This window comes from Bacillus rossius, chromosome 11 (assembly GCF_032445375.1).
Source record: "Bacillus rossius redtenbacheri isolate Brsri chromosome 11, Brsri_v3, whole genome shotgun sequence".
NCBI classification, from domain to species: domain Eukaryota; kingdom Metazoa; phylum Arthropoda; class Insecta; order Phasmatodea; family Bacillidae; genus Bacillus; species Bacillus rossius.
This window is the reverse complement of record NC_086338.1, coordinates 32,232,944-32,259,913: the sequence shown is the minus strand read 5'-3', so window position 1 is coordinate 32,259,913 and position 26,970 is coordinate 32,232,944. Positions and strand designations below refer to the sequence as shown.

The window sequence follows — 26,970 nt, the reverse complement described above, 5'->3', positions numbered from 1 at the left end:
ACTATTTGGTTGATTTCAGTATCAATTTTTTTTTCCAGTATTTTAAGATGTGAAAAATCATTTGGAAAAAATAAATACCGTTAAACAAATTTGTTTACATAAGAATTTTCTTTTAAATTTTGAAAAAGGGAAAAGCAGCACGACTTTATGGACAATTTCATAGCTTGTTGTACATACAAGCTATTGATTAGTACCGATACGATCTCGCTAGCTCTATCGAGAAAATTAATGTTACATTTTAAACCTGCACATACACCAAGCTTTTTCCCTATTTTTTTTTTCAATTGCTTTAAATACCTACATGTTTTTGTTCTGCATGAGACACGACTGTAAATGGGTTGTGGATATTGTGGTCAGGAACCTTGTAGTAGGTATGGTTTTTTTGGCTACATACTATAATCTAAATCATTTTGGCATGTTTTTTTTTTCCTGATATTTAAAAACATCGGTTAAAACATCGATGTATCGGTTGTCGGAACGATGTTTTTTTTTTTTGACATCGATGCTTTTTTCGTTCGAACATCGATGTTCGCGATGTCGATGTTTTTTAAGAGCGATGTTGCATCCCTAATTCGATAGCCTAGCCTTTGAATATATATACTGTATAGAAGTCGCCAGCCCAGGTTAAAATTTCTAATACGGTTTTGAGGTAGTTGGTTAATTCACCGCCGCAATCGCCACCATCTCTAGGGCATCGACTTGTGGTGGTCCCTAGCGGACAAGTGTCGAACTCTTCAAACACCCTTTCCCCCTCCCGTAGAACAACCTTGAGCTGCAGTGAATGTTGGGTGGGGGTTGCGGGGAATGACAGCGGGCGACAGTTCTGCGCTCTAACGTGTAAATAACAACTAAGACGATACAGGGCGTTACGGCAGCGCACTGCAGCGGTGAAGTTCCCAAGCTGCTCATCATACGCTTCTGAAAAACGTAGAGTAAATCCTATCCACTCGCGACTTCTATACAGTTTATATATTCAAAGGCCTAGCCTCCTGTCTGACAGCGGTGTGACTGACGGCGTGCACGGAGGTTAGGCCGCCGAGAATAGCCGCGCGCCCCATGGACCGCGAAGAGGCGGCGGAGTGCAGCGGCGCCGCGCCTCGGCCGCGCGCGGGTATAAATAGCGGACTGCATCACATGGCCGGGGGGGAGGGGGGGGGATCGCCCCGCCGGTGACATCACGGCCCGCCGAGTGTTGGCCGACACGGCACCGTGTGCCCAGGGGGGGGGGGGGGGGAAGAGAGAGGACAGAGGGCGCGGCCACACCTGTCTGCGGCCGTGCTGCTGCCCAACGTGCAACTGTGAGCGAGACCTTCAGTACTCGCCACAGATTTGTAAGACTTGATGTGAGTTTTTGGACATACGCCATTGCTAAGAACTTTTTCTGTTGAAGAAAAACTAATAAATAAAATAAATAAACAAAAATACCCAAAAAAAAGACAAAAAAAAACACACAAAATTAAGCAAACAATTGCTGTTGTCAACAAGGATATGAACACCACAAAATATTCCGAAACAGGAATATGATCAACAAACAAAGAAAAACAAAGAAAAATGTACTAAGAGAACGGGGAAAGAAAAAAAGAAGAAAAAGAAACACAAATGATGACAACACAAAATTATTGAACCCAAAATAATAATTCAGCACAACAGTTGAAACGAGACAAAAACACGACAAAACGAAAAGACAAACAAATACAATAGTTTTACCAAAGATAACAACAGATTTGTAACATCCAACCTCGGTAACGAGCAGATTCACGTGTTCTAGTATTGTAAACACACTTGTAGTAAGACACTCGGGACATTCCCTGTTCTGCTATACCAACAGCTGGGATCATTAAAATGTGTTCCCTTTATATATCAAACTTGCTGCCCGACCTGGCTTCGCACGGCTATACTAATGGAAAAAAAAATTAAGCCACATCTCCCATTTACAGTAATGGTAAATTAAAAAAAATTCAGTGAAAATTTATTACAATGCTGTATAATGTACCGGAGAGAAAATGAATAGCACCGATGGTTTCCCGACTCGTGCACGCAACGTACAACTGATGTACCCGTACTTCGCTACGGCAGTATACAGGCAGATCACTCTTGCGCCGCTCCTTATACATGCCCTTCCTTGTGGGTACGCCACTGCCGCGCGATGCCCGTTGCCATGGAGACGCAGAAGGCATGAACAATGCAAAATCCTGTTCTCATGCAGACAAAGTACCCACTGTTGCCTGGTTTTAACCACCCATGGGATCTAATTTTCGGAAAATGTCATCCTGCGTAACATAAGGAACATTACTATGAAGTTTCAAGTCTGTAAAATATATATACTTGAAAAAAAGGGCAATAAAAAACAAATTAAACACAGAGAGAGGAAAAAGAACAATAGTTTAGGTTTGCGATTTAAAGTGATAAAAAGTATTTAAATACTAATTGAACTCTTATGAGGGTACTGATTGCTTCGTTGTTAATAGCATACGGGTGTTTTTTTTACTTGTATGGGAAAATTAAGAATCTAGTGCATGGCAACAATGTTAATAGGCAATAGGAAATAAACTTCTAGCGCCTGCGGCATTGTCAACACACATTTCGTACGTGTACTGCATGTTGTATCTAACCCCCTCTAACGCATTTGATTCTAAATTGGACTTTTAGTAAGGATCTCTAATGTTATTGATGATATAATATAACTTATAGCCTTCCTCGATAAATGTACTATCCAACACTGAAAGAATTTTTCAAATCGGACCAGTGGTTCCTGAGATTAGCGTGTTCAAACAAACAAACAAACAAACAAACAAACTCTTCAGCTTTATAATATTGGTATAGATCTACAAATACCAAGTGAACACACTTTTTCAGGATTTTTATTTTAACTATTGTATTTCACGCGAATAATTTTTATACAATAAGCAAAATATTAATACGAACTACAATGTCTATTCGCAGAAACGTGCCTCTTTTTTAAGCTTGATTTTAATGGACAGTCTATAAACAATTTATGTTAAAAGTTGACAATGAACTGAAGTGAGGCGGGGGGAAAAAAATGCAAATTAGAAAAAAAAACTGTCGGAAGTTAAAATTTTGTTGACTTTCAGCACCGCTGCTCTTTGTTTCGGGACTTTTTTTTTTCCCCGTGAATTTCGTGACCAGTTCTTCAGTTTCCTTAATTTTTCGTGACCTGCAGACAGCCTGTACATCCAGAGGTTGCTGAGGGTTGCTGAGGAATCATGCTTTTGACGTTCTGTTGAAGCTTCTGAAATGCCAGAGGTCAGGCAGTTTCCGCAGAAGCAGACGGCGCGCTGATAACGGCGGTCCCTAAAGGCCAGCAACCTCTAGCGATGTCAGTAGAAAAGGAGAACGCGACAACAGCCGACCACACAAACGTCGATGATATATCCGATGGCGTAGCGCTAAGGCACTTGACTCGCATTCCAAAGCACTCGGGTTCGATTCCCCAGCTGTTTACTGAGGTCACTCCAGGAAAACTCTAGGATGGTTCTCTTCCATAAACCATCCAAACATCCATGTTCTGTCGTGTTACCGTCTTTAATGACATTGCTGGCGAGAGGCATTAAGGGGTATTAGGCCCCGCCGTCTTGGATTTTTTTTATATTTGTGCTCATTTTTAATATTGAACTATTTATCGCAATTTTTGGCATATCAAGGCATAAATCATATCTCCCAGACTTTCTATACCTTGTTGCAACCACTTATTTATTAACAGTCTCTAGTTTGTAAACGCCGCGAGGAAATAACTTATTATTTCACGTGGGCGACAACTACAGTGATAATACCATCATTTCACAATTGTTGACAAACAAGTAGCCAAAGCTATGCCATACCAAATTTAAAAAAAAATAGCTCGGAAGCTTTTTTTGCAATTGAAATTGCAAAATGGCGATGCCTAATCCCCGTTAAACCAAAATTAAATATTAACAAAAGATTATCCGCCTTATCAAAAATAATCACTCTGATAAGTATGAATGTTTATATTGTGGTGGTTGCTATTCGCACCCACAACGTAAACGAAACGGACATGAAATCTATTTTATAATTCTTTAAAATAATGCCGAGCGTTATGAACATATTATAGGCAAGTAGTGTTTTCAACTACATTTCTTGATGCAAATCAAACTTAGCTTCCGCTAGAATTCGTTTCCGGAGCAGCTACGTCGGCTATTGAATCATTTTATTAGCAGACCGGAACTTTAAACTACACACTGTAATGGCTCCGATAAAAGAGAAAAATACTTAAAACCATACTAAAGCCCCGGCTTTGGGCCTGATTTTCAACAAGGAATCATATTAAAATACTGCCCAACTTGTTAAAATTCACTAAACAGTTAATACTATAGTTTCCCTATGGCTTGATCATTTTTAGTTAACGCGATCCGCCACCGATGGGAGCACCGTAGTTACACATTTCCGTTCCATGCGACTTCCGTTCCATTCACAAAATTACTCTTACCTAATGCCGTATACCGAGAGCTAAGAAGTTACATATCATTGTAAACATTGATGGCCGTCTTCTGTGTTGTGCTTATGTAATGCCCAGAAACATTTTACAAATAATAATTGTTGATTATTGTTGGTCGTGCGGGTACATATAAAATGTTAACTGTCGCATCGTTCCCGTCGCGGTATTATGTTTCCTGTATCAAGCCTAGGCTTTATTCGCTAGAGAACGCAATCAGCATATAAATAGCACAATTTGCACATGCACATACGTTGAAACTAAATTCGCACAAAAAACAGCAAATAATTCCAATTGATTTTCCCTCATTAACTTCTGTCGAATTTTCAGTTTGAAATGTTTGAATATTGTCATCTATTATTCACAAAAGCAGCTGTTTACCTAAATACATCTACAAAGAATTTCCTCTTAAAGCAACCGTCAGTTATTCTACGCCCCTGACTGATTTGCTGCAAGCAAATCGGCCCATATAAAAGTCGTCAATTTTATGTCAGCCGTTTTGCTGCACGTATGTTATTTTCTAATGTGGTAGCTGCTATATGTGTGTATACAACTTCCGTGCGTTTGTGCTGTGCGCGTGCTGTTGCGAATGTAATACAGCTTTCACGCAGTATTCACGCAACCCCCTGGCACTAATCCACATGCGAATTTCACTGAAAAGAGACTAGTGCATGCGCAAATGAGGTGCTGCCTTGGCTTGTAAACAACCCTTTAAATACACAGAGACGCATTCCAGCAAATTGTGATGATTGAAGCGAGGGAAACACCAATTAAGCTGGGCGAGTTAACTTGCGACTCGCCTAACCACTCACTCGTTAGGCTCAAATGAGCTCGTTGTAAACACAAGTTACTAGTAGACTCCCTGCCGCTATTTGTATGTTCCAGCGAGTAAAATCCAAGACTTGTCTTCTTTCCTCGCTATTCACACACCATCACTGTGTTTTAAATGGTCGTTGAAGTCGCGGCATTAAAATAAATATGTTGAAAAATTAATAATTTTAAGAAATTAATATTTTTTTTAATATAAAAAAATGATAGATGTCTAGGACGCTACCGATATTTTTTTGTGTCACAGACGTCATTTGCAGTGCTAAACAAACATACTGGTGGCAAACAATTTAAAAAAATTATTTTGATAGCTTCTGTAGATATACAAAAAAAGTACTCCTTTCTCAACTACAAAAGTAACTTACTATTGTTTAAATTTATGAATTTTCCTTCGACAATTTGTTCTCGAATATTAAATATTTCGAATGCTAAATCTGATGTTATATGAAGCTTTGATTGGCCCATCCCTATAAAATAATTAATAAAAACAGCTAGAAAACAGCACGATTGAAGAATATAATGCAACCTATCCCGAAACTCACTGAAAACGAATGGGCGAGTTCTGCTCGTCCAGTGTAATCGACAACAGCTGAGCTGGTGATGACTTGCTCACGGATTTTAGGCCGACGAATAGCTTGTGTAAACTCGCCGCTGCGACTGAAAACTAAACTTTTTTTTATCCAAACGCTACGAAAGCTGCCAGCACACGGTGAAATTAAATAAAACAATAACGATACCTTTTTTTTTTTTTTAATATTGCCTTCAAATGTTCGTCGAGACTTCATTAAGCGAGGCCCGCGCAGTGGTAGGGCACTGAACCCGCACCCCAGAGGAGCCGGGTTCGAACCCTGGTCCGCCGTAATGATTTCTGTTTACGAGTTTTTCAGAGTTTGGTTTTGATTTATTAACGCAAAAGCTGTTATTTTGTTACCTTAGTCTATAGATGCATGCCAGCCACCCGGGCCGGGCGCGCACAGAATCAGACAAGACGCAACAACGATGCTACTTTTTTGTCTGATAGTAGTTGACGTTCTTGCACAGACATAAAAGCAACGCACGCAGAATCAGACGTGGAACGACGCCACAAAACTGTCGCGGTGAGACGCGAGAAGCGACAGCATCCAACGACTGCTCCAATTTCGTCGCGAGCAGACTGTCTGATGGCTGAAGTGTTCTGGCATTCGCGAATATATAGAGAAAAAAAATGCCCGGGCATGTATTTTTATAGTATTAAAAGACTGTTTTCCTTTGTTAATTTAATTTGAGTAAAATTCACTGGAGAAATATTTTAATTTTTTTCCTCAATATGGAGCTAGTTGCTCGATTAGTATGTTTAGTACAGAAAACTTATTTAATATAATTAATCTTTAAAGGAGTATCACGACAGCAATTTGATTTTAAGAATGTCAGAAGGAAAAAAAAGTCAACGAGATGCGGCGTAACGCTTGTGTCACACAACGTCGCGTCTTGTTTTGATTCTGTGCGCGTCCAGCATTAATGCATCGAAATTCTGAAGTGGTTGTGTGCCGTGAGATTGCATAACCTCGACAATGTACCAGCTACGTCCGCCATTCGCGATGGGCGCTAAAATGTTTTAAAGCAATCACGTTCTGACACACGTGGCGTAAGCGCGCCCGCGACAGACTTCCCGATTAGAAAGTTATAGGTATAGGTATACATCGCGTCGCGGACATGATGTTACTGAAATGAGCACGAGAATTTGGTGTTCGAGTGTAGGTAATGAAATTATTCGTGTATTATTGAGGTTTTATGTATTAAATCCGCTTTTTTGTGTAATGACTTTTCGAAAAAAAAACTAAATTTGCAAAAAAAAATTATCTCTCATACAGGTGAGATTAAACAAATTTGTACACATTGATGGCTTTAGTTTGTGTCTTGAGTACGTAACGGCAAGACACGTTATATACAGGGTGTCTACTGACCCTGGAAAACCTGGAAAACCTGTAAAAATCAGGGAATATTGTAATCAGGGAATAATCAGGGAAAAATCAGGGAATTTTTTTAAAAATCAGGGAATTTTTGTTTGGTAGGTTGTAGTTGTCAATACGTTTTTTGTTTATTGATCTGCTTGCATTGACGTAGCATCAAGTGTATCGCGTCCCATTATTTTATTTTTGGATGGAAAATAACGAACAGTTCCCACGTCCATTTTCTTTTATTTACCATCGAATTCGGAAGTGGCGTTAAATCACGTGATACAAACTGGTTCAAGCTGGTCTGTTATCCTGCTGATGTACGTACTGCAGCATGTGCTTCCCACGTTCGGATTATACCGACAGGTGCATTTAATTTTAAGTATCTATGGATGCCCTCAACGTAAACTGGGCATTTTTGTTAGCTTTGAAAATACATATCACAGACACTTTTGGTGAAGATTCACCATCGTTGCTAGAAATTGGTAGCTGTGGACTTCATACGGTCCATGGTGCTTTCAAAACTGGAATTTCTGCTATACAATTGGATGTTGTTAGTTTTTTCAGGCACAGTTACTATTTGTTTATGCATGTACCTGCAAGGAGGGCAGATTACATTAGAATAACTGGATCAGAGCTTTTTTCCAAGAAATTTTGTGCAATCAGATGGAATACTGCAGTTGCTGAGCGTGCCATGAAAACTTTACCCCACCTAAAGAAATTTGTTAGTGAAGTTTCTATTTCATCTGTGTCTTTCAGTGTAGTGAAAAGTGCTCTTGAAGATAATCTTCTAGAAGTAAAATTGACATTCTTCTACTCTGGCATCAGAGTTGGAATTGTTTCTCACAATGTTCCAAAGTGAATCACCCATGGCACCTTTTCTCTATAATTCACTGGTAGACATTTTATTAGCTTTGGCAGGAAAGTTTTTGAAACCAGAGGTACTGAAGAGCTCTAGGGAGAAACACAATGTATCTCAATTGGATGTAGATAACCAGGAAAATCTATTGACTGCTAACAATATCAAGTTGGGTTATGCAGTATGCCATGCCATCAAGAAGAGAAAGTACCATTAAAGTCTGTCCTGTTACTGAAAAATGATGTTAGGACTTGTCTAAAGGTTATGGTAAAAAAACTCAAGACAAAAGTCCCCTGAAGTTCAAACTTACCAAGGGAATTTCCTGCTTATGTCCATCTGTGGCTTTAAATTCGGGTATGAGGAAACAGTGTGTGAATTACAGTTTAGAATGTTGTCTCCAAAACAAGAGGCTATAAGGACACGAAGCTGATAACATTGAGTTGGTATGTTCCTCGCAAGATTCTGAGGCACTGTTCTCATCTTTTTCTCGAGAAGACTGGCTCCTTGATCACTTGTGGATGCTCATTCTTAAGGCACATACAGTAGCTGCCAAAACAGGCCTTCTAAAGTTTGTGAGTATGTTGTTGGTACTTTCCAATGGAAATGCATCATTGGAAAGAAGATTTTCAGTGAATTCTAATCTGCTGACTGAAAACTTGCAGGAAGAAATACTGAACGCACTAAGACAGATGTACGACTTTGTTCAACGTTCTGGAGGTGTAGAGCATGTTGATATCACCAAGTCCATGTTACAGTATGTAATAAATGCTAGTTGTAGGCGTAAGGAAGCCCTGCAAACAAAACAAAAAGAAAAGGAAGCTACAGACAAGAAGAAGGCAGAAAAAGAAGAGTTGAAGAGGAGATCAAGGCATTGCAGTTGAAGAAGGCTCGAGTGTTGGATTTGGCTCGATCTGAAGCAAGTGCAATAGACGCAAAAGTTGAGTCACTACGAAATTGATGGGAGCTTCCTTTTACTTATGTTTTTGCTAAAGTAAGTGTGTGAAATATTTGTAGCAGCATGTTTTATTTGCCATCAATTGAGTCACTTTGGCCACGTCTGGAAGAAGGTATTTTTTTTTAATAATTTAAGTGAGTTGAAATATTTTGAAACCCGTCAATGTACTGTTATGCAGTTTTTTTCAGTTTTGTGGAATGTCGTAATTGTGTTACAAAAAACCTGGAAAAATTCCGTTTTAGACCTGGAAAACCTGGAAAAATCAGGGAATTTCATTTACTAGATCTAGTAGACACCCTGTATATATTTAGTGATTTGTTTCTTTAAGTCGAGTGGTTTAAAATGTAACGTTCACAACACGATATTTTACTGTCACGTCCGTATGTTATTGTGATTCCAGAATCATTACACGATTATCTGACAGTTATACTCACAAATTAGCCATAAAACTTGAGGCCGCAAATTATTTACTGCGTGGTCTACCTCATAAGCGGTCTATGACAGCGTAGCCAACTAAGCGTGTTACTAGATAGTTGTCGGGGGATCAGGGCGGTATTCCAAGACGTTCAGGTAAGGTAGCGAATTAGCACTGCCTTTTTGGGATACAACCATAACTAACTCAAGGGACGTATTCCAAAACTTGTCCAAACCGAATACCAGAATGGGAACCGATCGGCAAGTGTTTTAGTAAACGGTGCCCTGCGCGAGGCTAGAAACTCATTCCAACGCATTCCAGCGGACGTTTGGTCGATAAGATTTTTTGCGACAAAAACTCTAGACAGCAGCACCATCGCGCGAATTAAATGGTGTTATACTAATTTTCTCAAGGACCTTTTAAGTTGCGATATTTTGCTTGTTATGGCAATTAAAGTGTGCAAAATGTATTCTAGCATAGTTTCGCTATCATAAGTTTCATTTGGCACACCAATAGGTTTGGTACGTGCCCAATTCGCTAAATTGAATATATACGAGGTAATGGCGCCAGACGTGAATCCGCCGTCTGGACGAAATCAACGAAAAAGTAAGCTCTGCGAATGCGCGGAATTTGGGTAACAGATAGATCACGCATAGGACACCGTAACCAGTTCCCTGAAAATAATGGATTATCCGTGTCCTATTGTGCACTAGGAATAAGGTTAGGGAACAGTTGTAGCAGATTCAACACTTAAACCCTTATTTTTGTGCTTTGGAGTAGGGAAAAGTTCCCTAATGATGGACATTTAAGATTTTTACCAAATAAAATATAAACTACTTCGAGAAATGTAACTTTATTTATGAATTAGATTTCTATGTTACGAAATTAAATTTATTTGAAAAATAAATAAACTGAGATACCTACGATGGCATTATAAGGTCAGGATTTATATATATGTAATTAAAAAAAAGAGACGTGCGTTTCACATCAAAAGCAGATGGATTCGAGTTCTTTTTTTATTGTTCTATCTCCGTATTAGATGAGCAAAGGTCCTAACAATAAGTTTTAACTGTTTTGTGTGATGGAAAATAAATTTTTTAAACAGTGTATAATAAAAATTTAATCTTTATTACTCCTTTTAACATACTTTAAAATAATTGTCTTTTTTTTTTCATTAAAAATTGATTTATTTTAGCAAAAGAAAAAATGTTCAAAAAACATAAAACTATTTTTTGAAAAAAATTGGTTGTCTGTAAAATCGGTTTACGGACGATAGTTTAACGTGACGTCATAACAAAAGATTGATGAAATGATTGCATACTTTTATGAATAAAATTGGATCATTTTTATTGAATTATCAATATTTTGTATGGATACAAAGGAGGAGAAATGAAATCTACAATTTAATTGATAAATTTACTTTTATTTGCTCTCATTAATTCAAATATGTTTATTACTTAAACGAAGAGATTATTTTAACTATAACATTTATACATGTTTGCTATTTAACTTCTTCCAATCTGTGTTATTCTGTTAAGGATAGGACGATGATAGGAAAAGTAGGAAACGAATGTGAGTGTTTCAAGTTTAATGTGCCTCGAAAAAGTCAAATCGATGGTTGTTCCAATCGAGTGGAAGAGAGATAGATGCGGCGCAAGCTTACAATGAGCGTAACGGGACACAGCGCAACGGGACAATGTGCGTAACGGGACACTTTTTCGTGCGTGCAGACGGAGTTCATCGATTTATTAGACGTTGTCACGTCAAAAATGCAGAATATTAGCTAGCCTCGTGTTAACGTATTTAAAACGTAAAACAAACATGGCTATCACCGCGGAAAATTTCTCGGCTTCTTATGGTCGCACGGAGTCGCGTAAACGGAAGAGCTGGGCATTGCCGAGTTAACACGTACGGGTTCCGTGCTCGCATGCGTGCCCGTTATAGACACTCCGTTCGGGAGGCCCGTCTCCGCTTCCGTGTCTTTGTAGGACGGGGCTAAGCAGCGTAGCCTTCAACTACAGAACTGAACCCCCCCCCCCCCCCCATCTTCCCACCACTGACTCCATTCACTCACACACACAATTTCCCCCCCCCCCCCCCCGACTTAACACCCCCCATTAACTCATGCACACAATTTTCAATGAGTGACATCTTGGCTATCGGTAAACGGGAAGCCTTCTTTTCACAGACGAGAGAGCCAAACGCCCGATCGTGCATCTTCGGTTTTTTTTTTTTGTTCATTGTAAAAGGTTAGGTTAGCTACATTAAAGATACTGTGAAATCATGTAAACGGCTTCCTAGCCCTGGATAGCTACATATTAAAAAATTATTTGCTAAGCAACCATAAAATGATTTTACAGTATTTTTAATGTAGCTGTATTTACATAATATAACCAACCATCCAAAATGTTTTAAAGTATTTATAATGTAGCTAACCTATCCTAATCGACCGCAAAATTTAATGCCACACCGGTTTATACAATGAGATAGAACGGAAAAAAAAAAAGCTAGCATGAACTTCGGGGAACTTCGGGTGTGGCTCTCTCGTCTGTGAAATGAAGGCTTCCCATCGGTAAACTGAATTTGGTGAGCGTAATTTCGTGAATGCGATGGAAGTCAAGGAACGGAAAGCTGTAACAACCACGGTGCTGCCATCTGTGGCGGATGGCGCGAAAATTTTTCACAAAGGGTATACTTAATAGTATTAATTATTTAATGAACTTCAATAAGATGGGCAGTATTTTAATAAAAGTCCTGGTAGAAAATAAGGGATAAAGCTGGGGTTTAGTATTTTGATTTCAAGTCTTTTTCGCTTTATTCGGAGCCGTCCCATTATATAGTTCATAATTTCAGCCCACTAATCAAATGATTCAATAGTTGACGAAACTACTGCGGCAGCGAATTCTAGCGGGGGGTGTGAAAACTACGTGTTATTCTCGTCAAGAAATTATTTGAAAACAGTGTTATTTGCAATACGAGAACACGTGAGTGAATTTGCTCGTTACATAGGTTGGCTGTTAAACATATCATACGAGTACTGACAGACTCGTTTTTTTTTTGACGTGACGTCTAATAAATTAAAGCAGTGTAAACTATGCAATTTTGTTATATAAGATCAAAAAATTGGCCGAAATCTGTTATGTAACTTGTCTCATTTGACAGTCCAGTTGTACCAGTGGCGTACACGTTTCCCAAATGTCACTTGCAGAGCAAGCAACACATGGTGTTTGTTTACGAAAATTATCACAGGTCACTATTTACTCCCCACTAGAGCTCGGCTCGACAGTGTCTCTCTCTGCTGTTTGCCTTCTTACCACTCACCTCGGTCCCAAGACACTGCCTCGCACTACTCACGCGTCCGCCGCGTCGCAACACCACCTCAAGTGCTCCTATCCTCGTCTGTCGTCGCCCGCTATCGCTCGCCAATGGACCACTGCAGCTCGCAGGTCGTTCATATCTTTGAATATATATACTGTATAGAAGTCGCCAGCCCAGGTTAAAATTTCTAATATGGTTTGAGGTAGTTGGTTAATTCACCGCCGCAATCGCCACCATCTCTAGGGCATCGACTTGTGGTGGTCCCTAGCGGACAAGTGTCGAACTCTTCAAACACCCCTTCCCCCTCCCGTTGAACGAACTTGAGCTGCAGTGAATGATAGGTGCGGGGTGCGGGGAGTGACAGCGTGCGACAGAGCTGCGCTCTAACGTGTAAATAACAACTAAGACGATACAGGGCGTTACGGCAGCGCACTGCAGCGGTGAAGTTCCCAAGCTGCTCATCATACGCTTCTGAAAAACGTAGAGTAAATCCTATCCACTCGCGACTTCTATACAGTATATATATTCAAAGTTCATATTTGCTGGTTCTTCCCGTGAAAAGGTCTCGTAGCCCTCTGAAGTGCCACGTCATCAAGTGTCCCCGCGAAGCTGCGATGACAGTGGCGTCCTAGTTACGCCACTCCATTGAACGGTGCTCTCAGAACCCGCATAATGTTCCAGACGGTGAGGCGCCCCAGACTCCGTGGCTCAGGGGTGTGTCTGTCAGAAAGCCGCCCGCTAATGGAAGGTCCTTGTAGTTGTAAAGACGGGGGAGAGGGAATGTCAGGGGCAGGCGATCTCTGAGTCCAGGAGGAGGTGGGGTTTTCCCTTGTAATCCCGCCGGCTCGCGCGCTGGTTTGGCCAGTCAGCCTTGTCTTTAAGAGCCTCGTGACTATATCGTGGCTTTAGTGGAAAAAGTTGGTAAGTCAACTTTTTTTGTTGAAAATGAGTTAACTTCACAGATGAAGTTGTAAGGGCAATATCTTCGCCAAGAAAACGTTTGGAAGTCCAAATAACGAATGGTTGTGGACGTTTTCTTCTAGCTTTATTTCGGCAAGTCCATTATAACGCTATTCTAGGCAAGCAAAACTTGGTAAGTGAACTAACAGTTTTCCACCAAGCCCACGATATGGTCGGTCACAACACGGCAATGTGCAAGTATTGTAAGGTTTGTCCCGGTTGCAGGGCGCGCGGCCATGGACCACAGCGTGAAAGCCATGGGCTCGCACCGCAAGCTCGCGCTGTCGCGCCTGCTCAACTGCCACCGCTTCGAGAACGACGAGCTGGAGTCGCTGTACCAGCGCTACGTGTTCAAGCTGCAGCACTCGTCTGTGGTGAGCGCCGTGGCGCTGTTCGTCGCGCTGACGGGCGTGCTCGCCAACCTCAGCCTGGCGCACGCGCAGGCGCCCACCGCGCAGAACGTCTACCACACCTTGCACTGCCTGCTGTTCGCGCTGCTGCTCGCCTTCCTCAACACGCGCCTCATGCACGACGCCTACCTGCTGTGGGTGTGCTACGCGGTGCTCTTCTTCTGCGCCACCTTCTGCGCGCTCGCGCTGCCCCTGGGCGCGCCGCCCTCCGAGGGCCCCGGCGGCGGCGGGCTCTACTTCGAGTCGCGGCGCGTCGCCGCCGAGGGCGTGTGGGAGGTGGCCTTCGTCGTGTTCCTCGCCTACGCGCTCATGCCGCTCCGCACGTGGGTCGCCGTGCTGTTCGGGCTGTGCGTGCCGCTCATGCACGTGGCCGTCGGCGTCGTCTTCGCCAGGGAGTTCCCGCACCTCGGCTGGCAGCAGGTACTGTCCTCGTCTTCTGAGTGGACTGTATACGATAACGATTATAGATGCCATTACACTACAACAATTTAACGGTGAGGCGACACCATAGTATACCTACTACTCACCGCCATGATGAAAAATATGACTGACTTCCGGCTGGAAGTCCAGGGCTGCCAACAATTGGCAGAGGATGCTGGATAATGGTTGCCACTACACAGCAGCGCGGGAAATACAAACTTGAAGTATTCAGAGACTTCTCAGAAGCACTGATTACGTTGAGGCCTAATCAATGTTACCAACACAAAATTACACGCACTAATACACAGTCTGAACAAGTGTTGAAGCCCTAGAATACATTTAAAATATAAATAAATTACTATTTGACCACCTCGCTTGTCTTTTTCTAAAGAGGTAAGATGCATCCTTAATTGATGCAGCCTTAACCAAACAATCCTTCATTTTCAAGGTACATTCAGTGATAAACTAGCCGTGAAAGAATGTCCAAGTATTTTGATGCTAACACAACTTAGTGTTTCAACAAACGAGTACTTTCTTGACAATTGTTCGTTTGCATTTACAACATTTTGGCTGGCTAAGCAACAAACTGTTGTTACATTTGTGTGAGTTTGTGTTTCATTTGTCGCCTGAGTTTCAATGAGGGTGAAGTGGCGAAGGCGAGATGGATGCAAACCCTTGCTGGCGTCCAGTATTTCGTTGAAGAATCAAGAAGATGAGTGTTTGTTGAAACGTATAAATGAGATATCTGTACATGCTGCTTACAAGAGAAGGTACAACCACCCCAAGTTGATTGCAGCAGCAGTTCGCTGTGGAGAAACACATGTGAGAGTAAAAGATTCATGACCTACAAGATCGATGAGTGAACAGTTCAGTTTCTGAGTACACTGTTTTCTATGTTGAGATAGAATTGAATCAGGAATTTGCAAAAGGTACCAAGTCCACTTTTTGAGCAAATTCATGTTATACGAGATTCCGAATCTCCAAAGTGTTCTCTTTGCTGTCAGCAAGAAAAGGAACCAAGTCCTGTATAAGAAATACGATACACGGACTAGTAAATATACGTGGAACTTGCAAAAGGTCGACAATAATATGTTTTCTGTTGTTTCCCAACAATTTACTTACTTGGACTTGGTACCTTTTGCAAATTCCTGATTCAATTGCAGAACAGTTCATTGCGGCCTAGAAGAATGAAATCCAACAAAAAAAAGTCATTATTGTATAAAACGTTTATCTTTTCGCAACAATTTTGAGAGCGGCAGAAAAATGAGGTGATAACTGGGCCTTAAAAATTAAAGATCTTTTTTCTGAAGACACTGATTTGTTAGCAGTAGATGCGAGATATCACAGATTTTGCCAAACGAAACTCTATTTGCCCCCCAACACAAGAAGGTGTAAAGAGTAGAGGTCGCAAGCACACTACGATTGAGGATGCCATGGAATAAATTTTTGCACATATCCAAGAGAACTCAGAATGTAATTTTTCTCTGGATGACCTCAACCAGATAGAAAGGCAAAAGCCGACATCCGCATGGTACAATGATAAACATTTAGATCCCCAACAAGAGACACTGCATGTGGTTAAGGCGTAATACAAGAGGATATTCATGCAAAACCTTTTGAAACAACTTCATTTCCACCCTCAGGTGACTTCTACCATGATGTAAATAAAATATCTGCGACTGACATTGGAAACAGTAATTCTTAAAGACAAACAATACTGCCTAGGTGACATAAAAAGAAGTGTGTTTCTCTCGTTAATGCAATAATAGCAGCAGCAGTGAGGCCTCTGTCATTCATTTCCTCATTATTGCATGGAGTCAGCATTTATCTTTATCACAAATTTGGATCAAAACATCTGATTAATTTAATGTCTACCCTTGGATTTGCAGCATCCTACTTTAATACCTCAATTCTTGAAACCTCATCCATCCTGCGATGAGACACACTGCTTGGAACCATCATCCGTCATGCAATTTGCATTTGGCAATTTCAATTTTAATTTAAACACATAGGATGGGTTGGGAACGTTCCACGCAATGTGAGGTTTAATGATTGTGCTCAAGTGCTCCGTAGCTTGCAGCTGCTGTGAGGGACTCGTGTGAGAACGTCCCTGAGCTCGCATTTGGCATTAATTAATTACTCACCCATCTCGGATGACCTGAGACACGAAAACAAACTAAATGAAGAATTGTGGACACCCATCTTGGACATTCTTGAAAAACCTCCTGTGACGTCTTGGACCAACCAGGTCCATCAAAGACGGCAAAATTTAATAAAATAAACACATTTTCCTAATTAATTAAATATGCTAGATTTTCAGATATTTTCATCTATTATATATTTCACTTTAATATCTCTTTTTTATATATAATAATGATAATGCATTTTTACAATCAGAAAATCCTTTTTTAAATGGAAGTTGGCTTCATAAAACAAAACACATGTAAAACAGTATATTTCCAGTAGAAGAATACATGAGCCACTCTCTCTTTTTTTTTACCACCGCTTACATGTGGCCGGAAAAGCATAGAACGAGAAAAATTTCTTTTAATATCGTTAAATTGTCGGCTTGAAGCTGAAAAATCACAATCAAAATGTTGCAATTTGTTAGGGTTTCTGGTACACCAAAAATCTTGTACTTCGTTGGTTATGTTTTACCATGAGCCAACATCATTCTGGTTGGTATTCTACTCCTAGATGGACTAAGCTTTGGTGAAGTAAATGGCTCACTCCTGACCTCACTCTTCTCTGCATGGTCTGCATGTACTGACATAACTATCATTGGTGGTCCGGGCCAGGGCCAGTCTTCTCTGAGTCAGCTTCATCTCTCACGTCTCCACCGCCATCGGAGCTGGAGAGGCACCATAAGGTTCATTTTCCGTCGATTCACGAGTAAACCTGAGTTTAAAAAGTTTTGGTGTCTTTTTAAATTGTTCGTTAAGTTTTTTTTGTTTTGTTTTTCTAGTCCATTTTTGGGGTTTTTTTCTTTCCGGGTGCTGCCGACATTTTGCTGCTGAAATAAAACGATTATAGAAGTTATTGAAATATGGTGTATTATATTACAGTAGGCTCCAGATTATCCGGGTTTGGGTTATCAGGTTTATGAGTTAACCATGTAATATTTCACTTCCATAAACCATAAACAAAATAATGATTTTGGTTCTTTATTTCCATGCACACACATTAGCAATGGCGCTTATGTAGATTTAAACACAATGCATCAAATTAGTACTAGAACGAATTAGTTATGCAACAAATTAATGATGTGACTAATCAACAATTAATATTTTGCTCTTTCCTTGATAGCTATTTGCTTCTTTCATTACATTTTTATTTCCGATGCCGCCCGAGTGTTCAGTAAACGTTTATATTTCACCATCATGCATATCGCTTGTCGCAGCAGCTCTGGAGAGTAAAGCCAGAAGCTTTTAAGGCTAGTTTACCTCGTGTCTACTAGGATGAGATAGCCCCTAGTGGCAAATTATGGCAACATGCATTTATTAAACAACAGAGTTGGGAATTATGTTAACAGGTTAAATAAACTTTCTAGTAATAAAAAAAAATTAAGTTTATGCTTTTTAAAATTTTACTAGAACTGAAATATTAATAACATTATTATTTTGTAACTCAGAAAAGATTGGGTAGCGCCTACCTAATAATGTTACGCCCAAGCCCTATTATGTAAACAATGCGGTACGTGAATTTTTAAATTTAATTATAGGTTTTTTAGTCTTAAAATGTCACTCATCATTTAGAGTGTCTTGATTAAAATGGTAGTCAGCAAGCACACTTAGCTGATTGCATTACCAATTATTTTGATTAAAATATTCTCTTATGGAAAAAGTCATATTTGACTAACGCTGTTTTTGTTAGCGCTCTGCTTCGCTGGAACAAATAAGGGCGTTACTTGAGGGAGGGGGCGGGTGTTACAGTGTTTGTCTAGATGAAAAAAAATTCAAAATATCTTTTTTTTACATTGCTCTAACCATGTTTTTAGGTTATCCATGGACCCTTGCCATTTCATTACCCTGGATATCTGGAGTCTACCATGTAAAGTAATAAGCACTTTATTTTCAAAAATAATTGAGTAACTACAAATTAAAACACTTAAATAAAATCTTACATAGATTTCACTTTAGAAAACTAAAGTTATTTGAATGTCTTTACTATGTAGTTTTGTCTATTTTCTCGAAGCACTTTGCTGCACAATCTATCTATAAAAGTGTCTCACTCTTTTCTAAATTTAAAACTTTGTAAAACTTTCCAAATACAATTCATGGTCACAACGAATGACTGGACAACAAAACATTCAAGTGAATCAAAGAATCCTCCAGTATTATTTTTCATGCAAAATAAACAGTAAATAATCAGTAATGCCATCCAGGAACAGGTTGGCAGTATTGATTACTTACCAACCTAATTAATGAAAGTGCATGGAGATAATTTGGAAAGCATTCTTAAATTACATTTAAACTTGCCGAGGTTGCGACAGAATAGTTTTCTGTGTCTGTTAATGTGATTGTGTTTTATTTTAGAGAAATAAGTATGTACCTTATGAGTTTATAAACAAATAACTAACAACAAATGGTTTTTGCAAAACGAGAAAGAGCGCTCAAATTAAAATGGCTTTGAATTTTTTTTCTCGTGGGTTGCGGGCCCCTTAGGCGTTGCGAGACCCATAGGCAGTTGCCTGCATTGCCTATATGGATAATTCGGTATTGTCAAAAATGTTGTGCTGTTTTTTTATTTTTTTTATTTTTTGGTACGTTATATTTACCAAAACAATGTTTAATACCACTTTGGTGTATGCTCTCATGTAAATATTACAAAATGTTTTAAGTTTCGTTTTACATCTTTTACAAGAGAGCAAATACTAACGGTTATTAAAATTGTCTTGGTAGAGTAAACTCTTTCATTTCAAGAAATGGCAGAATGTTTTGTTGTGCACTATTCAATGTTAACTGCATCAATTCACTACTAAAGATAATTTTTTGTAATACAGAATATTTTTGTTGTAGTACAGATGCACATTCAGTCACGTACATTGGCTGATTTTGACATTTATGTTGGCAACTCATAAACTAATGATGGTCCTGTGCGTAGAATACAGGAAGCCAAAGATTCTCTGACCCAAAATCAGGCCAAAAAAAATATAAGCCATTTAGTATCACAACCAGTTCATTCCAATTTTTGGACATTTTTAAATTTATTTTTCTATTCTATAATCTCTTAAGTCAGCTCTGAACCAGTCCTGCTCAATCCAATTGATAATGGGTTCAAAAGTGCATTTCACACCAAAAGTAAATCAATCTAAGCTTTCATTTAACTTTTTTCTATTAAATCCCAGTGGTGAATGAAAAAAAAGTTCCTTATAACAATTTTAAACGGTTTTCTGTGGGAAAAAAAATTGATTATTTTTAATATCTTAAAATTGTATTATAAATGATGAATTTTTATTTTATTTAATACTTTTTACCAACATACTACAGCAATTTTTTCTCTTTTCAATTTTAATTAAAAATTATTTATTGATCCAAGCAAACTTGAAAATAAAAATTTTTAAAATATGTTATCCTAAAAAATTTAACATTTTACATGGCAACCATTTAATTCATATAATAAATTGAATTTAAAAAAAGTTGTCAGGGTTATAGAAGCCAAAGGCATACCAAAACAATCTTGAGCCTGAGTTCTTTCAAACAACCCCTTAGCCATATACGCAAGTAAAAATGCTTAACAGTGAAACATTTTGTGCATCTATTGTAAAATTTCTGAAAAAATGTTGTCTAACCTATTTCTTCCAATCTTGAAAACTAGCCTCTGAAAAAAAAAAACTAAAAGGAAAATATTTTTGAGAGTACTTTAATACATGAACAATGAATTTTTTTTGTGTGTTATTTACAATTGACCTGACCTAAACTAACCAATCTTTCATTTAAGTTATAATCACCTGGACATGAAAAATCTAATATCCATGGGAAAAACAATTGGCGTACAGTAGCCTTATGTGATAAAAACAAAATAGAATGCACGTGAGCCTCAGAGTCAGTGAATCTTAGGTTTCTCACAGAATACAAGAATCTGCGCGTTAGTCTAGTTGCTAATGGGCTGGCAATTATGGGACAGTGTGCATGTGCGTGTGTGTGTCCAAGCAGACACAACTGTCCAAGCGCCAAAACCCTGCATGGTAGACTCTTTCTACTCTGACCAACTCTTCTTCCAGAACCATCCTTCTGTTTCCTGTAACCAACCTGCTCGTAATTAATGCATGAAATTTGGAATCCCGCATGATAGTGCCCAGGGTTTTCCCTCTGTCTATGGAGGTTTTACCTGGGCCCAACTTATCTAGTTATAGTCTAGAGTTAAGAAGGGGAGTTAGTCATGGCGCCAATTGCAGCCATGGCTGGCCAATCCCCGAACAAGCACACGATGCATGCTCCCTTGTCTGCATGGCTTAAACCCAGCATGAATAGGCGTAAAGGCTTCGGCCTGGGACGCACCTAGTCTTCCCTAACCCAGACCCTCCCAAACAAAATACACTTAGATTTAGTTAGGTTAGGAAAAAAAAATAAAAATTGTGTGTGTGTGTGTGTGTGTTCGTTCCAGCTGGCGGCCAACGTCATAGTGTTTGTCTGCATCAACATGGTGGGCACTTTCATCCACAACCTGATGGAGCACGCTCAGAGGAAGGCGTTCCTCGACACACGCAACTGCATCGCCGCACGTCTCGAGATGGAGGACGAGAACGAGAAGCTGGTGAGTGTGGCAGCGGTCTCGACGTTCCCGGCTCGCAACGCATCTGGCTTTAATATGGTTAAGCCAAGATTATTATTTAAAAAAAAAAAAAATTGGTCGTCTGTAAAGTCGGTTTACAGACGATAGTTTTAACGTGACGACGTCATAACATAACATTGATAGAAATGATTGCATACTTCTATGAATAAAATTGAATCATTTTTTATTGAATCTATCACTACTTTGTATGGCTGCAAAGGAGGAGTGAAATGAAATCTACAATTTTAATTGATGAATTTACTTTTTATTTGCACTCATTAATTCAAATATGTTTATTACTTTAACGAAGAGATTATTTTAAATATAACTTTCATACATGTTTGCTATTTAAATTCTTCCAATCTGTGTTATTCTGTTAAGGATAGGACGATGATAGGAAAAGTAGGAAACGAATGGGAGTGTTTCAAGTTTAATGTGCCTCGAAAAAGTCAAATTGATGGTAGTTCCAATCGAGTGGAAGAGAGATAGATGCGGCGCAAGTTTACAATGAGCGTAACGGGACACATCAAAATGGAACAATGTGCGTTACGGGACACTTTTTCATGCGTGCAGCCAGCGTTCATCGATTTATAGGACGTCATGTCAAAAAAATTTTTTAAAGTTATTTAAAAAGCAGTGAATTAGGTGTCTGCCTTCCTGGAGTTGTGATGATAGTTACTCCAACAGAAACAAGGAAGTGTTAAGAGGCGGGATATGATAAGCGAGACGCTTGCTGGTATTTCCAGCGCGGTATCGCCTCTAAGCGCAAGGCTCTGAATTGGCGCGCATTCTTGTCGTCGTGCGTAGGACAACTATGAAATATGAGCGGAGACCATAAAATTATATGGCTGCTAAATAAATATAAAGTTGTAATGCAGGTCCCTTAAGTGCTTTCAAGAATCTGCACCGGTTGTTTAATGCCTAAATATTACTCTGAAAAAACACCTTTTAGCCAATTTAACTCTTCTAAAAATACAGTTTCAAGACTTGTTAATTTGGAAACCAAACTACTTACCGACCCCCAACGAATTCCTAAATGCACCCCACTCAGATATCTTGAGTAGTTTTCAAATCACGTTGTTTTTCCTGAAGATCTGCATGCCCTATGTGTGCCCTGGTAGGCTTGGCCTTTAAGGGCGACGTTTGAAAGCATATCATGTGCAGTTAGTCATCTTATGCCATCAATGTGTTTGATTAATTTTTTTCATCAAGTAAGCCAAAATTTTGTGTACAGTTTTGTAAAATTAACACATCATGGTTGAGGTGATAAATTTTTCTAATATAGCTGTTATGCTGCCCATAATAATGATAACTGTTCAATTTGACCTCATTTAAATAACTGAATTGAAAATAAAAATGGCAATAATCTATATCCAAGGAAGGAGTTGGCATGTTGGCAATGCTTCATTCCACAGACAGGCCATCCTAATTTCGGTTCTCTTTGATACCTCAAAATCACTCCAGGCCAATACTGGGATGATTTGTTTTCTATTTATAAACTTCCCCAGTTTCCTTAGTTATTGAGTTCACCCGTCCCTGAATGACCTCCTCATTGACATTGAGGTGGGGTCTTCACACGCCATGTTGATTTTTTTATTTCCTCGTCATTACTACTAGTTAAGGGCTATTGATGTCAATTTAACACTGTTTCAACACTAGTTTAACACTGTTTCTAACACTATTTTGCATCTATTGTTCTGTTATCAATATTTTACATGGATATTTTCTAAGCATTATATAATGTGTGTTTAAAAAGGTGCGCTAGAGATCATACTGCTATCACTTACGCACCTTTTTACACCTAATATATAACACTTAAAAAATTATATGTGAAAAATATTTGTGACAGAATAATGTATAGTTTAAAATTTACAGAAATAGCCATTAACTTGTAGTAATGAGAAGAAAATAAAAATAAAATCAATGTATGTGCAATGTATGTGCAACCCCATCTTGAGCCCATGAAAAAAAAAATTCATATATCTACAGATTTAATAAGCAATATGTAGACTATTTGTCTTAAATACCAATGGGAATGCATTTTTTTTTCATAGCACACTAGTTTTGTAAACTTGTACTCTTTTAAAATAGTTGTGTTAACCAAACAAACCACAAGTCTCAATAATGATGTAGTAACAAATATGAGCTTATTGAGTTCACTAGTTAGAAACAAGAAGTGCTATTTCATCTCTTAAAGGATTTGTGTATATGGAACACCTTTTAAAATAACTGTTCACGAAAGCCTGGTTATAAAAGCATTCTGACTGCTGTGCTGTTTTATGTTCCTTCAGTAAATTTGGCATCCAATGGGGAAAAACTATTTCTAAGCCTTAATGTCTTGCATGTAATGTAAATGCCTACAGCCATTTGTGTTATCTTAAAAATTGGCATACAGTAACCTTATGCTTAATTATTCTTCATTTGTTATTTATTTTGGGATCATGAGATGGCCACATACAATAAATATAGTTATTGTCATTGTAAAGTGTGTAACTAATAAAAATTATTCTTTTTTTACTGAAGAGGTTAGTTTCCAGAGAAGTAATTTTGGTGGTAATTTTCCTGTGAAAGTTAATTGGAAAATTTCCTCCAAAAACCAGAATATCTTTAATTTAAACTTTAATTGAAAAACAAAAATATTTTACATAAACAGAACCAAATAAAACAACTTTATCTTTCCTCACCATCTGAAGACTTTAGTTTTTATTATCAGTTTCGTAATTTCCCCATGTCTATACATAACGGGCATACTACACAGTTCTTAACGTCGACATTTTATTTACTGTACTCCAATTTAATGTCAGGATCCATGCTACCCTCTACAACCTGAAAGACATAAAAAATTTTCTTTAAACAGTACCTGCCAATCTGGAGAAAAGTATTGATTTTATAATGTTAATGAAGCTATCCTAAAAATTATAATCTATATTGGTAATAGAAAGAAGGGAAAAAAAATTTTGAAAAATAAGTGGTTATATTTTTCGAGAAAGTTTTCCAAACAAACTTTTCCTCCAAAATTTTTTTCGCTCCACAGCTCTTTGTTTAACTGTTATTAATAATTATAATAAGAAACCTGTTAATATATTTTAAAGGAAAAAAATCTTAAAGTAGTTAACATAATGTGTATTTTTTGACAATAGTACATTTTCATGCAGTTTATGTGGTCTATTGCATATTGCAGTGTTAATGTCGACACGCACAGTAGATCAGCAAGGCTGTCAAGAAAGTGCTACAGGTTTGCATTGTGTGCAGGAACGGTTGCTGCTCTCTGTGCTGCCACAGCACGTTGCAATGGAGATGAAAGCTGACATAATCTCACCGGTGGAAGGCCAGTTCCACAAGATATACATTCAGAGGCACGAGAACGTCAGGTGAGTTATTTTATCTTCAGCGATTGCAAAACTGTAGTAGCTTAGTGGCTGTCGTTGTGAAGTTACGAATACTGTGCTTCAAGAAACTCAAGTAAAGAAACACAGTTATAACTAAAACAATATTAAAGTGGTGACTTTTTGATGCGCAAACTCATATTGTATCCTTTTCAATAATTAGTTAAGAAAATTAAATAAATTTTTCAAGAAACATCTCAATTTAAAAAAAATTATAAAAATATTTGAACATGTTAAAATAGCTTAATGTTTTAACCAAAAACTTATTAAAATTATTTTTCTGTATTTGTTTTGAAAAGTTACAGCCAAACAATGACAAGAGCAAAGACAAAGCTACTCCCTCATTGTTTTGCGCTATTACGTATGACTTTGTTCGAACGAATTCTAGTTGAAATGTCCAAAAAAATTCAAAGCTCGACGTAGCACAGACTGCAGCCATAAAATTGTGTCTTACACTACATCGATATATTGTGAGCCATCGCCTGACATGTAACCTATCAGTACCTCATACAGACGCTGATTGCATCCTTGGCCGCCCTTTTCTTCTGTGATATAATCACAAAAATGCACAGAAAAAATATCAGCGAATACTGGCACATGTCAACAGAATTTATTCACAAGTCACCCTGTCTTTCCCATGCACAAATACCTTTCTCTCTCTCCAAAGCTTATGTAACTGGCAAACTATTTCATCAGCCAGCTTTCAGACAAAAAACCAAAGAAAAAAAAAATACAAAAGAAAATTTTGTGAACACACATAATAAAACCAATCAGGAAAAAAATAGATAACAAGAACTTCCAACAACTTTTTCAAGCAATTAATAAGAAAACAACATAAAATAATGAAAATGATGATAATAAATCACATTGCAAATGCACAAAATACATTTTTAAAATAATGAATAACTGTTATTTTAAGTCTTACCAGAAGGCCTTACCATATATCATTTCTGCTTATGAAAACATAGTGAATCATAAATAACCTTATTTAGAAAGTGGGGACGGCAGAGACCTGAGTTGTTTCAATCAAAATTTTGATAATAACTTTTCAAGATGTCAGAAATATGTTAAATTAAATTAGCCTTTCACTTGGTTATTATTATTATTATCTTTTTTTTAGGATATTGGACTTCCAATTTAAGTGGGAAGTATATTCCATACCATCCATCACCCTCCAGTTATTCACCCTACACAAATTTTAAAGCTGGGTCTGCCGTCGCCATTCCGTTCTCCCTTACCGCTGCAAGTAAGTCGTGCTCGTGTGTTGCAGCATCCTGTTCGCGGACATTGTGGGGTTCACGGTGCTGGCCTCCCAGTGCACGGCCCAGGAGTTGGTGCGGTTGCTGAACGAGCTGTTTGGCCGCTTCGACCAGCTTGCGAGCGTGAGCGATCTCCTTTTATTTTAAGCATGGATGCGCACTTGTAAATTACGACACAGTAATCTGCTCGTTGGTTTGATTGAAAGGTCTAAATATTATATTCGAGGGGCCATAACCATACCCGGATTAGTGATTTTGTTGGATTTTTGAACATCGACGTAGTTTTTAACGAGAATGACAAAATAAAATTCATGTTCGTTTCAATGATATTTAAAACAAGTTGTACAGCAAAACCTCCATGCAAAAAAAAACTGTGTAGCCTCCACCTGCGTTTCAAACTAGTATTTGATCTGCAGACGAGCACAACGTCTTTGCTTTCTGTCAGGAATCACAAAACTCCAGCGATTTGTGCACTAAGCGCTGTGCTCTTCCCCACTCAGCTACTTTCTACTATTATTATGATAGATAGGTTTGACTGTCGGTTATTATTCAGGGTGGCCAGCCAACCGGGAAATCGGGAAATACGGGAAATAGCCAGGATTTCTTAAAAAAACCAGGAATACCGGGAATCAACCAGGAATTTTTATTAGAACCGGGAATTTTTTTATGAAGTAACGGTTACAATAACATACGGCTGTTAAATGATCACGTTCACCACCCGTCGAAGCACGACAGCGTGCTCGTGTGCTATATTTTGTGAAAGTTAATTTGTTCATATTGCATTTAAAAACTTTTGTAGTACGTAAGAAACCGTTTAACCAATTCAGACTTCCATACTTATTATGTTTCTGTATTCAAAAGCAACAGCATTTTGGCTGAAAACGTTGTTGTAGGGTGGTAGTATTTCTCGCACTGCATGTTGGTAGCACTAGTTTTGTATGTATATTTGTTTCTACTTTGCGCTCATGTTGTTACGTCACG

The 26,970-nt window shown here is 38.6% G+C and overlaps 1 protein-coding gene across 6 annotated transcripts in view; it reads left to right on the top strand.

Moving 5' to 3' along the window:
• LOC134536770 (Ca(2+)/calmodulin-responsive adenylate cyclase) overlaps positions 1–26,970 on the top strand; it is a 183,069-nt gene that overhangs the window by 82,682 nt on the left and 73,417 nt on the right. For all 6 annotated transcript variants that reach the window (XM_063376685.1, XM_063376686.1, XM_063376687.1 and 3 more), the window contains exons 2-5: positions 13,966–14,570; positions 21,177–21,326; positions 24,597–24,715; positions 26,001–26,112. In XM_063376685.1, the coding sequence (XP_063232755.1) occupies positions 13,977–14,570; positions 21,177–21,326; positions 24,597–24,715; positions 26,001–26,112 (975 nt within the window). In that variant the 5' untranslated portion in view covers positions 13,966–13,976. The remainder of the gene's footprint in view (positions 1–13,965; positions 14,571–21,176; positions 21,327–24,596; positions 24,716–26,000; positions 26,113–26,970) is intronic.